At 40.1% G+C, this 15,464-nt stretch overlaps 1 protein-coding gene across 2 annotated transcripts in view; it reads left to right on the forward strand.

Moving 5' to 3' along the window:
* Nucleotides 1–13,853, forward strand: part of WT1 (WT1 transcription factor) — a 33,651-nt gene extending 19,798 nt beyond the window's left edge. The window contains exons 5-9 of one of the 2 annotated variants that reach the window (XM_064163824.1): nt 896–998; nt 2,503–2,653; nt 8,673–8,762; nt 9,611–9,703; nt 12,521–13,853. In XM_064163824.1, the coding sequence (XP_064019894.1) occupies nt 896–998; nt 2,503–2,653; nt 8,673–8,762; nt 9,611–9,703; nt 12,521–12,642 (559 nt within the window). In that variant the 3' untranslated portion in view covers nt 12,643–13,853. The remainder of the gene's footprint in view (nt 1–895; nt 999–2,502; nt 2,654–8,672; nt 8,763–9,610; nt 9,704–12,520) is intronic. The other variant, XM_064163825.1, reaches the window with a different exon arrangement.
* Nucleotides 13,854–15,464: the final 1,611 nt, after the last annotated feature.

Here is a 15,464-nt window from a genome sequence, read left to right on the forward strand (position 1 = left end):
TGGCAATGTGTGTATTAATGTAAAATATATGTTAACCCCCCCCTAAAATTTAGTTACATAATGTTGACATTAGGAAGGTTACAAACAAGAAGCATAGCAATGTTCCAAACATTCTGGACAGGAGGATGTAGGATTTTAAAGAACATAAATAGTTAAAACATGTGGTTGTGACACCCTCAAAACACAACTAATGTTATAAAGTTTTGAAACTGTTGTGGTGGTGCTGCATGAGGAGTGCTGAACACTTACACTTAGTAAGGATAAGCTATTTTTTTGTTATTGTTATGCTGTTATTTTTAGAAAGGGTTAATTTGTAGTGCATCTTGCAAGCTGATCCCTGGGATAAATAGTTTGGACACTGATTTGTAATCGCTGTTTATGAGTACATGACTGCTATTCTTATAAATGTCATCACTTTCTTGGTAGTATCTGGTAATATCTGAGTCATGAGGTGCTGACAAAAATCCACTGCACTTAATGTGAAACTTGAGGCATTTTGCTCATTCCAAAAGATATTAGCAATAGGCAGCCCCACATTTAACTGATAAATAATGTGTACATGTGCACATGACACAGTTATGCTGCTATGTGAATTTTTTCCCCTTACCTAAAATCTTTGTGGAAATACATCACAGTTCAAGTCATGACATTTCTGGTTTTTACTGAACTGTCTTAATGGATACTGGTAGATGGAGTCAGTGCATTGTGCCAGTGAGAGCAGATCCATAAAAGGTAGAACAGGCTTCCTTTAATTCATTTAATTTGAACTTGGTTATCCTGTCTATAAAAGCAAACTCTGCATGTGTTATCACCGACTTTAGAAATTAAACCTTTCACATGGAGCTGAATATTGAAAAATATTTCATCTTTCCATTATTCCTCTCTTTATTTACAGCCATACAGCAGGATATGAAAATGAGAACCACAGTGCTCCCATGTTATACAGCTGTGGGGCCCAATACAGAATACACACCCATGGAGTTTTTAGAGGCATACAAGTAAGTATAGCAGGGAGGTAAACCAGTTGCCTATTTACGATGTTCATTTACTACTTCACCAATATTATTAAACCCACCTTTGTTTTGCTGTTTCCCTGTGGTATCAAGAAATACTTTACTTAAATATCCTGACTTCAGTGAAGTATAAACTAAGAGTTCTTTCTGACACTTAAAATTGTTTGTTTTCCAGTCTAAAGTATATCTACAGAACAGTGCTCCTTACCAGCTTCTCAGGATGACCAACAATTGGGCTCTTTTCCAACCAAAACAATTCTATGACTCTATGAAAATATAATGAACCAGTTTGCAACTTCTATCTCAGATCATTTTGGCTGTGTGAAGCTTCTGTGGTTACAATGGACTGCATCTCATAACTGTATATAAGGAAGTGTGAGATGACATTTTGCTTTTATGGATTTCTGAAGCTTTACTAATTCAACCATATTTCCTTAAAAGAAAATATAGTAGGTGATGGCTTCCTAATGTCTAAGCAATTAGTGAATATTTGGAAGGAATTCATGGGAGTCAATTTCCTCCCTTTCTGAAGCAGTCATATCATCAATAAACACCACTGTAAAATATATACTTTCTGAAAACTGATGGCAAAGTCATTACACAGTATCTGTCTCTTCTGTGTTGTCAACATACATCAGTTGTTTTCAGATAGCATCTTTTCTCTTTTTTCCTTTCCTCTCTAGTTTAACAAGTCATTATTTAGTGGCAAGCTCTCAGAAACAGGCTGGTGAGCCAGCTTGTGTTGAGTGAATAAAAGTTAGCAGTTGACATTGTTTAAGGAAGTTAATTATCTCAGAAGGAGAAGATCATCCTTGATGGAACATTGTGACAGTGGCCAAAAAGCATTAAGGCTGAACTATTCACCAGCTCCACCTATTTTTTGTATGATTTCTTTTTGTTCTTGTTGGTGGTTTCTGTTGTTTGGTTGTAGTTTTGTTTTGAGTGGGTTTTTTTGTTTGTTTGGTTGGTTTGTTTCCCCCCCCCCTTTGGAGTTATTTTGTCTGTCTGCTCTGTTTTGATATTTTTGTGTGTGTGTGTGTTTTTTGTACCAGTTAATATTAACTCAATACATTAATTTCCCTGTCCTTTAACTTCTTATGGGTATTTAAAATAAGGAGAGGCTCACTCTCTCATCTCTTACACTGGTATAAACCAAAAACTGTTTCATATGCCAGTGACTGTTCTTCCAGCATTGTGTGGTTATACACGAGGTCAGGATATGGTCCATTTAATCTTGCATGCAAATATAGGTGAGAGAATTTGATAAATAGAATTCAAGGTATTTCACCTTCAGGTAACTTTAACACTCTGCAAAGAAGAGATTAAGGCACACTAAGGCTGCACTCTCTTAACGTAAAACAAAAGAGCCAATTTGCAGCGTAACATATTTAAGTATTTATTTCTCCTGGAGAAGTGTCCCTGAATGTTTGAATATGTTAAGTAAAAGCTTGAGAAGATATCTGTTGCATTACCAAGTCTGTCGTTGCAGGATGTCCGACGGGTGCCAGGAGTAGCTCCCACTATTGTCCGCTCAGCAAGCGAGACAAACGAGAAACGCCCCTTCATGTGCGCGTACCCTGGCTGCAACAAGAGATACTTTAAGCTGTCCCATTTACAGATGCACAGCAGAAAGCACACTGGTAAGTGTCAGCCTGGGTTGGCATAAATCACCTCACAGCGCTGCACAGCAAAGTGGGCAGGGCAATTTTAAAATAGCAAAAGGTGCAAGAAATGATCTGCCAGGTCAGGGGCAGCAAGAATCTGTCAGATGAGTATGTATGTGCTCTGTCATCTGGGCAATCCCTCTTGGGTGCAGAAGGCTCTGAGTCTGGTGAGGAAAAGCGCAGAGCAGCGCTGACAGCTAGTATATCACCTCCCTCCCTCTCTTGTAAGACATCATTCAGGGCTGTGAATCGTAGCCTTTTTTGAAATGCATTGTTGTGACACATCTTTAGCTATGCTCCTTGTGCATTTGGCTTTGATTGCCTGTTAGTGTTTTTATTTAGGCAGTTCTTTTTGTGCTAACCTAGAAATCTGTGGGTGAAATCTGCAAATAGGGATACCACACTCGGCTCACCTTTGGAAGGTCAAAAGGATGAAACAGGCAGTAGGAAGGAAGCTTATACTGCTGAGACCTAGCAGATGGCCTAATGTTTCATTAAAAATAGTTGCAGACTTTTCATTTTGGAGACCACATGGTGACATCTGTAAATATTTTTTCACAATTAACTAGTGAGGAGTGAACGTTGCGAAGGGTTTTGAATTTCTGAACAGGCCAGCCACAAAAATATTCAGGTAGACATCTTCAGTGTTGCTCAGATTACACAATCAAAATAATTTAGACTGTAAATGGAATTTGGTCCTTAGAGCTGCAAGTCTACAGAAATACTATTCTGTTTTCTGCTAATAAATTTAAAACAGAAGAAAATTTGGAGACCTTTTGGGATCCATTAATTGTGGTATTTTTCTTGAGTATGCCTAAACAGTTCTGGATTTTTCTTAGAGTAACTATTTCTTTCATTCTGAAAGTGGTTACTTTGTATTTTAACAGTCATGATTTGTTTGTCCTAGTCCTGTATTTTATTCCATTTAGTTGCTTGGCTGTCATGATGTTATTTCTGGATGCATCACAAGAACTTCAACTTACTTTTTCTTTTCTTTAACTAGAGAAGATTTCCAGCATTATACCACATATAATCTAGGCATGTAGAGCCACAAAAGCCTCAGAAGACTTAGAGGATAGAACTGTGGCTGTCTAGCAGCCCTAGAGATACTCTTTGAAGTCCTGAATGCCCTTTTCTTCTCCTTTGGTTTCTACAATAATGGAACATCCTACCCCCACTCCCCTCTTCTGTACAGGTGGGCCTAGGTTTTCTGCTACTATACTTTGATAAATGTACAACAAACCTTCTTTATTTCACAAACAACCTTTGCAAGCTACTTCCATAAAAGGCCAACTTGATTCCCAAAGCTTGTTTTTCTGGTACCAGTACTGCCATTGAGTAGACATTGTAAGCTTTTGAGATTGGTTGCAGCCAAAGAGAGCAAGCAAGCAAGCGTCAGTGCAGTGCTGGCAGGAGTTGTGTGGGTAACTTGCATTCACTTTTAGTCTCAATGGAAACTCTCCACTTCATCAGGCTTGCAGGGTTTTATCTTCTCCTTTAGTGTAGTCCTGAACTCACGGGTTTGAAGCTCTTCTGTCTTTCTTACCATAGTGGTAGGTCAATGTTTTAAATGATGAACATATGATCTGAAAACAAGCTGTTACCTATATCCAATATTAAACCAGCAGAGAGTATTATTGCAGAATAATGTTTGCTCTTGATTATTTTTCTTCCTACAGTAGATACTTACAGAGGATTGCCTCACCAGATCTTCAGTTCTTCACTGGTTGCACTATTGTATAATGAAGCAGGACCCTGAAACATAACTCTGGATTCTGTAATCAGTTTTTGCCAATGTTTCAACACAGCCTTGGTTGAAAATATGTTAACATTTTGTACCCTCCAAGACAGCTTATCCATTATGAACAATGCCTTTATTGAAACATGTGCAGCCAAAAAAGCTTTTTTCTTATCTTGGTGTCTTTTGCTGCAGAAGACAGACCTCTGAAAGGAAATGCAAAATTTCATATAACTTTCCAACAGCACAACAATTAATGTGAGATGTCATCCTGTGGCAGATTTCAGAGACCTCTTTGCAGAAACAAATTGGTGTCTAGATCTCTATAAATTTAATTTATGGTAGAAACATCAACATTCTTGCCAGAGACCCTCTGGATTCACTGCCATGCATTGGAGAAACTGGATTCTTCCTAACAGAAAACTGAGAATCTTTGCAGAGAAAATACCCTCTGCCTGTTTGCCAGGGATATTCTTCAGCCTGAATACACTCAGCTGAAGGTATGAGTTTGTACACTGAAGTTTGAGAGGCTAAATTGGGAAGGTTGTCCTGTATGTGGTGAAGGAGTTGGCTCCCTGTGGTGGATTTCTGAGGCTATAGGGGGTTTAAGTAATGCAGCCTAATAATGATTTTTTTAATGCAAACCATCTAATAATGATTTCTTTGCTTTGACAAAAGCAAATTGTCTTTTACTGTGTGCTGCTAAATACCTTCCAGTTCTTAGTGCAGTTAATTATTACAACAGTTTGAGAGACAGAGGTATGTCCTCTATATACAGAGATGATAAACTGGTAAATGGGTGTAGATGTGCCTGCAGAGATTCTCCCCTTAGGAGTCCAGGATGGCAACTTCCAGGATAGCACTCTCTCACTAATGCTGCTTTGAAATATTGACCTTCATACTTCAGCTGTGGAACACCACTCTGCAAAATGCTGTGGAATCTGAAAGCTTAGATGGGTTCAGGAAAAAAACAAACTGGACAAGTTAATGGAAAGCAGCAATATTGGTGAGCTCCATTAGCTACACAGCCACTCTTGGATCAGAAAGTCACTAACTGGTGGACTGCTGGATGCTAGGAGATTGTACAGAGGAAGTAATGTTGCATCTTTGCAATCTTCTGCTCTTGCAGGCATTTCTGGTGGGCCATGGTGGGAGACTCCTGGGCTGGATGGACCCTCAGCCTCACCCCACCATTGAATGCTTTTAGGCTTCTACTTCTGTGGCATAAAATAAGGATACTTATATGTTTAAAGCAGAGATTATTTTCAAAACAGGCATGACATCTCACAGCTGAACTTTGGTGTGAACGTGACAGGAGCTCCTAGGCTCCTTCCTAAATGAACAGATATTTTTATTTAGGTTTGCTAAAGCAAATTATATTGACTAGAAAAATGTTCTAAGGTAAAGTTGTGGTTATGGGGTGGTACTCATTGGATTAAGTGTCAATACAAGGAAAAGGGTTTAAACTGATGGAGGGGGCATAGGCAAGCTTTCGTGTTCTCTGCTTTCAAGATCATGTTTTCTTGTTAGCAGTGGACTTTTTGCTCTTGCAGCACTCTATTTGTGCAGCTGCTACAGCAGTAGGAATTCCCATTTTCCCATGCACTTGGGCAAATGGATTTGCTCCACAGAAAATGTGCATGCTTGCTCTAGTTTATTTTTGAGAAAATGAGACTATTTTACTAAAAGCATTTATTGCAATACATGCAAAAGCTGATTCCTACTTTTTCTGGGGTTGCTGAGCCTTAGTTTTTCTAAATGTTTCCCCCAGATGCTACAAAATTGCTCTTCCCTCAATCCTCTCTCATCTTGACTATTTCCTAGGTTTCTTTTGTGTGCCCTGTCAGTAACAAAATGTAAGCAATCATGGAAGCCTCTGACTCACAGGTGGAAGGACTGGTGAAGCTTCATCCTCACCTCCTATTTTGATTTGAAATTGTATGGGGTCATAGAGAAAGATGACAGCATTATAGGTTATTTTTCATACATTAAGATGCTTTAGCCTTTTACTAGAGGGGCTTTAATAGGCTTGGGGAAACTAGACACTGCTCTAAGCCTTCTTGGTATCATGATTTAATGAGGTACTAACAGACCTTTTCTAATCTGAGATGTTTCTGATGTCCTGTTCTGATGAAATTGATGGGATTTAACAGGTAGGTGATAGCTGGCTTTGGTGGGCATTTGGCTTGGCACTAGCTGATGTGGAAGATGTAGAAGAGAAAGAAAATGAGGACTTCTGTCCAGATATTGTGCCTTTCTTTGCTTGCTTTTCTTATTTTCTACACAGTGTCATCCTCTCTATCCAATCTCAGATTGATTCCTTTCATACATGCCTTGGTTGAATGAATCCTTAGTTTAAACTCAATTACATTTCAAGATATTTAGAGAAATCCTTTCAGGTGTATGCTATCAGACCCACCATACTGTTCTATTCCAATATCTCCTCAGCCATCTTCTCTGTTTATATCACAATTAGCAGACAATCATCCTGTCACTGCATTCTGCTCTGCTGACATTCCCCCTCTTAAATCTGCCAAAGGGCTGAATTCCTTGGAACTAAGTGGTTTCTGAAAAGCAGGCACCCCCCAGGGAGTCCTTGCGGTCAAAGTGTACGGAACTATTTCAAACACCTGTGGCAACTTTAATCCCTTATGCTAATAAATTAAGCACAGCAGACATGGAAATTGTCCACACCTAGGTCCATGAATGAGTAAGTCCTTTGGGTGACTGTCACAGGAAGTTAGCTTGTTCTTGCAGAGTGGGTTGCTTTCATGAAATTTTCATCTTGGCTCCGTTTGTGTGAGTTTGGAATGCTCTTCTTGATACGCTGCTTAGAGGGTGTTGCCTGGATCAGAGTGCTTCTGCTTTCAACCAAACCAGTTTGCAGTGGTATCTCAGAATACCAGTGTGACCAGAACACCCTTCCCCATTGCAGTAAAATCAGAAATGCAGACGTTTGTGTTTGTGATTTATGAAAGTGGTGCATGTTTAAAAACAGACTCAAAGAAATCAAACCCTCTGCCCGCTTCAGCTGATGTTTTGCTTTAGATCCTTCCTACCGGACTGTTGTTTTACATCTCAGCTTTCCACCGTAGACAAAGCAGGTCCCAGCTGGTGTTGTGTGTACCTTCCAGATAAAAAACTCCCAGCTTGGCATGAGAGATGTTTCATTACTTCTTGTGCTTGGGGCTCTGTGCAGGCCTGTGGCATTGTAGCCAGCAGACATGTAATAATGTCTGAGATTTTTGCAGGATTTTGGTCTTGTGCAAAAGAGTCTTGGTCTACATGTGAATCAGACCTGAAAGATCATACAGCTCTTCCTGGAACAGCACAAGGATTTAAAACCATTTCTTTTGTTGGCTAAACTTCACCAACTGTTGTGTGCTGTGTATCAGTAGTATTTACCTCCTTCCTCAAGCTCAATTGCTGCATTTCTTTTCTGTGTTTCTGTGGTTGAGGAAGTCTTTTGCACCAAACCCCACGTTCATCTGAGACAGGAGATTGAAGTGATTTAATTTTTCAGAACACTTAGAATCTAACTTTTTATCCCAAAAGAAAACCACCAATCCTGAGGATCTCTGCTGACCTGTGCAGGAGGTGGAGGCAGAGTTTATATTTACTCGGGGCTTTGCAATAATTCGCTGCTTGCCTGTGGCAGGTGGCAGCCACATGAGGAGTTCTGTTTAATAGTGCTTTATGAAGGGAACCTTATTTACATTTTGGGGAATAATATGTATTTTTCTGTGGTTGAAATTGGTTCATTTTCTTTTAAAGTCACTTAATGTGCTTAAAACTGCCACCTGCATGGATGTAATCTGTTTTGTTCTTGCTTAAAACACAACTTAGAGCAAACTATCTGTCCTTGTACAAATTAAGTGCTACTGAAACAGGTGAAAAAGTCTTGATATGGTTTTCAGTGGAATATAAAACAGGAGATCTGTTCATTTCCAGCAGAAAACAACAAAAATAAGTCATGTAACCTGATTGATTTTTTTTTTTTTAACTTGGCAAATTGAATATCAGTGTCAATGCAGTAGAGTTATGCCAGCCTTTCCCTGCTGATTCCAACACACTTGGAGGGTTTAATAGCAAATGAGTCCTGGTGCTTCAGACTGCTTCAGACAGGAGAAAGGTCCAAGTCTGTTAGTGTAATTCATTTCACCTTCTGGTTCTAGATGACACATTCTCTAAACCCAGTTAATTCTGTGATTCTGTGATTTTAGTCACATTTTCTGATAAACCTTTTGTCCCTTATAGGTGAAAAACCTTACCAGTGTGATTTTAAGGACTGTGAACGAAGATTTTCTCGTTCAGACCAACTCAAGCGGCACCAAAGACGACACACAGGTCTGTTGACAGCACGTTTCCACTCATTACATTCTACTCATTATATACATTATATTCAATCACTCATTATATGCAAATGCATTATATATGAATTTGAATCAAAAACTCCATTTCTAACCTGCTTTCCTGATGTTGTGTCTGCTTATACTCAATACTCATTATGCCAAGTTCTTGAAGTTAGCTTTAGCTGGGTTTATTGGCATTTCAGCACTACTTTGTTTATATAGGTGACTCTTTCATCCTGCTGCCATCTCTTTGAAACTACTTTCTTAATGAAACTGTTTGTTCTGCACTGGATCTCCAGTACAGGGATTACATGATCTTTAAAAACAAAAGTTGCCAATGAGTAACCCAAAAACCCACTCCTGTTGGTATCCCAGTGTTTGTGCGGCAGTGCTAACAGGTGGATGCTGCACATGCATAACCTGGAAGGCTGATGGAGTTACTGTGCACTGACTGGATGTTAGGAGGAAGTTCATCACAGAGAGAGTCATTTGCCATTGGGATGGGCTGCTCAGGGAGATGGTAGAGTTGCTGTCCCTGGAGGTGTTAAAAAAAAGACTGGATGAAGGACTTGGTGCCATGGTCTGGTTGACTGTCTAGGGCTGGGTGCTAGGTTGGACTGGATGATCTTGGAGGTCTGTTCCAACCTGGGTGATTCTATGATTCTGCGTGTGGAAAGCAGACATGGAGAAGAAAAAGCCACACCAATTATTACCCTTGAGACTGTAATTCAGCAAACCACTTAAGATTAGATTTGAGCCTTTTCTGAATTCTGCCAACTAAAGAAGGATTCACCCTCCTGAAAGGAGTTGGGATAGAAGAATGAATTTGTTTTGTCTTTTCAGGTGTGAAGCCCTTCCAGTGTAAAACCTGTCAGAGAAAGTTCTCCAGATCTGATCACCTGAAGACTCATACCAGGACTCATACAGGTAAAACAAGTGCGTAAACTTTTCTTCACATTTATATTTCATTATTTGTTTTGAACTTTAAATGAATGTTGTTGTAAACTACATGAATAGAAAGTATCTTTTGACTGGGAGTTCAATACTCAAAATGACAGAAGGAATTTCAGAGTGCATTCCCCCAAGGATCTCAGTCACTTCTCACAAAGGGATTTAGGTAACTTTGAGAACTGCACTTTGCTTCTTCAGCTTTAAAGAAATTTCAGCTTGGCAAAATGCATTTTGTCAGCTACTGTGAAATGAACGTCGTGGTCTCAGCCCGCAAATGTCAAGTTGATCAACTGCTTTCACTGAAAAAAACTCCTACAAGAGAGAAATTTTAGTTCTAGCTTGAGCTGAAGGTCTGTAATCTAAAGTACTCATGCCTACTCGTGCTTCTCCTAAGTGTCAGTTGAGCCTAATGCAGGATAGCACGGCAAAGCTCTTGCTGGTGCTGCTCATGCTGTAATCTCTCCAGAAGATAAAAGGAGTGCCTTTTGCAAACTTGCACTGACAGACACTAAAGTAAAAGCTTACTCAGATATTCAAGGATCTTTTTTGTAGAAACCATAATACTTCATATAAATACAAGGGGGGAAAAAAATAGGAGGCCATTTTAGTCTACTCTGCCCTCACGTAAATGTAAACATCATTAAAGGAGCAACTGCATCGACCTCTCAGTTTTAGTCTAAAGTTCTAGAGTAATTCCTATGAAGTGTCATTTTCTGTTCCACTATGTATGCAGTATTTTAACCAAGCAATTGTTCACTGAGCACTTGGACACGTTATTATGTCACAGTGTTTTCTGTGCTGGTGTTAATGTTTTAGGTTCAGTGTCAGTACAGATGGACAAGAAGCCTGAAACGCTTTTTTTCTCCCTGCTAAGGATTCTTTTTTTTTTCCTTACAATAAACCCACATATTTAAGACTTAAAAAAAAAAGAGATGAGAAATTTTAATGAAGGAAATTATTCACCTGAAAACAATGGCATTTTCTCTGTCACTGTCCAAATAAGTGCCTTAAGTAGGGGTCACATCTGCATGTGAAATCTACAAACTGTAAAGGGCATAGCTGTGTTTTTGGGTTCTCCCCATAGTCTTGTGGTGAGGCCTGGATCTGTGTGCATTTGCACGAAGAAAGGTATTTTATTGATCTGCTGGGGGTAACATTCTGATAGAGACAAAGTAGCAACCAGTTGTCACATACTAGCAAGCCTGAACAAACTACTTTCCTCATCGAATTTCATTGGAAACTGATCTGCCAGTTCAAGACTTTCATGACTTCAGTAATTTTTCACTCCCTATTAGATAAACCAGTGGAGAACTTGCTGCCCTCTTTCCAGTGGAACTCATCTCCCTGTTCTAACTCTTCCTTGCTCCACATCATCCAAGCCCATATGCACTCATGGCTGAAAACAGCCTCTCATGAACACTAATAGCTCATAGCACAGAGCTTTGTGTGGGCTTGCTGCCTGCCACTGGCTCTGGTTCTCTGCAAGTTGCAGCCCACATGCATGCTGTGGTAATGCTCCTGTCAACAGTTTTGGGTGTGTCATGCTCCCTGGATGGTAAAATATCCTGAAGGGAATGAGCATGAGCAGTGGGTGGTGTTTACATCTCCATCTTGCCCTGTACCTTCATTCCTCTTTCTTGTGTCCCCTAAATTTTTCAAGAAAACACCTAGCTCAAGTTAACTTGCTCCATGTTAAATCTTGCTGAAGCAAAGCACAGGTGACTTACACCTTTATGCCAATCCCAGATCCTCTTCTTCCTGAATGTGAATGTTTGTGAAGTGCGCAAAGTGGGAAGAGGAGAAGATTTCTAGGTGAGCTTGTACCACCCTAGCGTGTCTCGAGTTGGAGGCTACAAGATCTGTAGACAGTACTGAAGAGCTCAGCCCCAGAGCTGAACCTACTTTAAAATATTGCCATTTATTTTGGGAGAGAGAGAGAAAAAAAAAGGCAATCTGCAATTCCAAAAGAAACATGAGTCACCAGGCACTGCGCTGAGCTAATAAAAGCATTCCATCAGCATTCCTGCGGCATCAGAAACACGGCCTGAAATTCCACTTAAACGCTGTGGAAAACCAAGAGACCAGATGAAACTGTTAAAAGGTGATGGCATTCCTTGTTAAAATTGAATGTGCTTTGCTTTGAGGTCGTTTTTAGGGAATGTTGTGCTCGTGGGAATGTTAGAAAAATGCTGAATACTTTGAGCCTTAAGCATCTCCCATAGATGTGAATCTGCTTTAGACAGGAGTGGGAAACTTTTAGTCTGGCTCAGCAGACTTCGTGCTAAACTCTGTAGCTTCCACCATATTCACTCACACTCACTAGTTTGAAAGAACTTCAGTCAAAACTCATTGGACTATCTGGAAAAACTCTCCTTGACTTGAGGTCAGACTCTAAATAGTCACTGACAGTTTTCCCAGTGACTGACAGTATGTCTGCACCACAGTCCGAGCTGTGGCTGGAGCTTGTTTGATGCCAGATTGACTTCTGAACTAGTTTGTTCAAGAGCTGCAAGTAGCATGAACATGGCAACGCAGTGTTCTGTAAGGGCCTGTCTTCAGGAGTGAAGTGCTGCAAAGCGTTCTGTGGCTGTTAAACGTCAGCTGAGGGAGATGTGGGACAGCACTGAGTGCTGATGTGAGCAGGAACTGAGGGCACTCCCACCTCTGCTCGGGACAGCCGGAGATGCCTTTTCTCCTGACAGGGGCTATGCCTAGCTCCTCATAACCCCGCAGAAAGAAAACAAACAGCAGTGTCTCAGGCGAGCTGTGTACCCGGTTAATAACAGGGTGTTTTGTTAACAGGTGAAAAGCCTTTCAGTTGCCGGTGGCCCAGCTGTCAAAAAAAATTTGCCAGGTCTGATGAATTAGTTCGTCATCACAACATGCACCAGAGGAACATGACTAAACTGCAGTTGGCCCTTTAGACAGTTCAAACAAGTGAATAAACCAGATGGGACATTATGAGTTACTGCAAACTTTATCAGCCATCTTCGGTCACCTCTGTCAGAAAGCTGCAGCTATCTTCTCATCCCATTTGAAACAAGTTAACTAAACCGTAGGATTCTGCTCTGCCTTTGTCTTCCATTCCAATAGTCAAGTTCCTTGTTTGATAAGTCCAAGAGATTCTTATTTGTATTTGAGTTAAAAAAGTCAGCCTGTCTTTAACCCAGTAAGCTTGCTGGGTTTATTTTCACTTGAACTTTTGTAGGTACAAATTGTTGTACAGCTTTGTGTCCTGCAATGGATAGGGAGATTCCTCCCTGCTGAATGAAACTTCTTTGTGTATTTCATCTGTGCACATGCTGAGGTTTCCAAATGCTGGCACAGCTAAACTCACAAAATGAGATGAAACAATCACCTGAGATACTTTTGTTAAACTTTGCATTTTGACTGCCAGAGGGCAAGCTTTTAAACTGGGAAGCTCTCATTTTGAATATCACAAACCAAACCTTTTTAAAAGGACTTCTTTCTACAGCAGCTGGGTGAACCAGAGCCTCCCTGTACAGAAAGTAAGAATCTTACCATTAAGTTAACTTGTTTTGTAATAACCACATAGTTGCCCCCCAAAAGTGTTTTGTTTGTCAATTAATTCCCTTTCTCTCTCTCTTTTTAATGTATTGTTTTAACTTTATTCTATCATGTGATGCATAGATCTCCTTTACACAAGATTAATTCCAATCATTGTAGACATTTGGGATTTGTTTACAATGTAAAGCCACACTGGTTATGTGGCTAGCAAGCTGTATAAACTTAAAACTGAACTTTTAATGGGGCTGGTCCAGGATCTCCATTAACAGATTACTCTTAAGATAAGTAACTTAAAAAGACTCTTTGTCAAGTATATGTGGAGGGGGGAGAAAAAAAAAAGACAAAAAAAGACATTATTAGTGTAAGGAAATATATTGTTTCAGGGTTTTGGGAGGAGGGGTTTATTATTTACTTTTAATTGCTTGAAATTGTGTGTATATATATATCTGATAATGTATTGCTCTTAGACATCTGAAATTAGAACATGTATAAATACTAGATGCATCACTGTTCTGATGTTGTTGCTGTTACAAACTATTGATAACACTAAGAATGTAACCTGCATTTTTCACTGAGCTTTCAATTAAAGCCCATTCAAAGAGAAACACACGAGAGTCCAACAGATGTCTTGTTTCATGTCTGGTATTAAATTTCAAATGCCCTGTCCAATAGTATCTTTTTTCTTCCCCCCCCCTTCTTTCTTTTCTGTATATAAAGGTACCACCAGCACTGATGACCACTAGTTAACCTGTCCAGGTCTTGACCACAATTTATCCATCTCACTTGGGAATCATACTGGCAGCAGCCAACAGTGTCAAGTTTCATATTGCGCTCTAAAGCGGTTGTTTCGATCGTTCATCTTCTTACCAAGCTATTCCTTCTCTTTCAGCCCATAAGACTCATAGAGGGACATTGCAGAATAGCAAACCCCAGTTTATAAAGAGCAGTGCTGGCCCTCTGTGGAACTGCACTGTAACCATAAGCACAGATAACTTCTTAGATTAGGATGTCACAGGCTGACTTTTAAGTAAAAGTTAACTCAGAGCTGGAGGGGCTTAAATCAGTTCAGCAGGTTGAAAAAGACAGTCTTTCTTAGATGATGAAGTGTGAAAAGGAAGATAAAAAAATATTACTGTTTCTTTGTCATACTGCCCACTTTTTCTTTGGAAGTAAGTACAGCCTGCCTCAACACCCTTTGACCTTGCAAAATATTTGTATCTCTTTAGCAAAAAACCTTTAATGTATCTTGCCAAGCTTTTTTTCTCTAATGTACACAATGGAGTTCTCTGACGGGTTGAGCTTTCTCTCTTCAAGTGCAGCTGCATCGTCAAGAAAACTCAGCAGTTAATTCTTCAAGTCGTCTTTTTCGCATGGGTATTGCCTCACTGTTAATTACTGTTGGGGTACTGTGACTCATTTGTATCAGTCAGCTTTATCTTTCGCTGCCAGAAGACAGCATCTCTCTGGAGAAACTCATAACAAGTGTGGCAAACATCAAGTATTTAGAGCGAGCGGCGCGCGTAAAACTGCGGAGCGAGAACAGAAAGCGACTGCTGCTTTCTGGAGACAAAAGTTCAGCTGCAGTAACAACATCCTCTGAGTTACCCCTCGCTCTTTTCCAACTCCAAAGCAATCTGTTTTTCAGTCTGCACCCAAAATAGAGAGCTGCCACGAGTGTTTATGCTGAGAGCCAAAAAAAGAAAAATTGGCCTCCAGTTGTGCCTGCGTTAGTTGAACGTAAATAAAAGTAACTTCTGTGAAATACAACCAAAACTCCAGTGCAGCACAGGCCAGGCTGCCAGTGACCTGTGAATAACTGCAGCCAGGGGCTTGCTGAGTAGTGACTCTCCTGCCACATAATAATGGCAGATGGCTACAAAAAGGGAAGCGTGGGTCGATGAGTGACAGAGTGTGTCCTTTTGGTTTTGCTGTTGCCACGTTTCCAATGAAAGTACTTATTGCTACTCTGCTGTTTGATGACCATTGCATCTTCAACCCACTGTGTGTAGTGAGGACAGTGGAGAATGCTTACAAGATTAATGTTCTATTTTTTTTTTTATCCCTAGTTATTTTACAGTCTTTGTCATGAGAGGCATTTTATGTCTCTGATTTTCATTTCCCTCCTTTCAGGATTCCATCAGCAAGGTAAGCCACCTTCACTGAAGTGCTTTACTACAGGAATTTCTCAGAAGCAGCCCCCAGATGCTGGTTCTTGCAG

Source organism: Pogoniulus pusillus, chromosome 24 (assembly GCF_015220805.1).
Source record: "Pogoniulus pusillus isolate bPogPus1 chromosome 24, bPogPus1.pri, whole genome shotgun sequence".
Classification (NCBI taxonomy): domain Eukaryota; kingdom Metazoa; phylum Chordata; class Aves; order Piciformes; family Lybiidae; genus Pogoniulus; species Pogoniulus pusillus.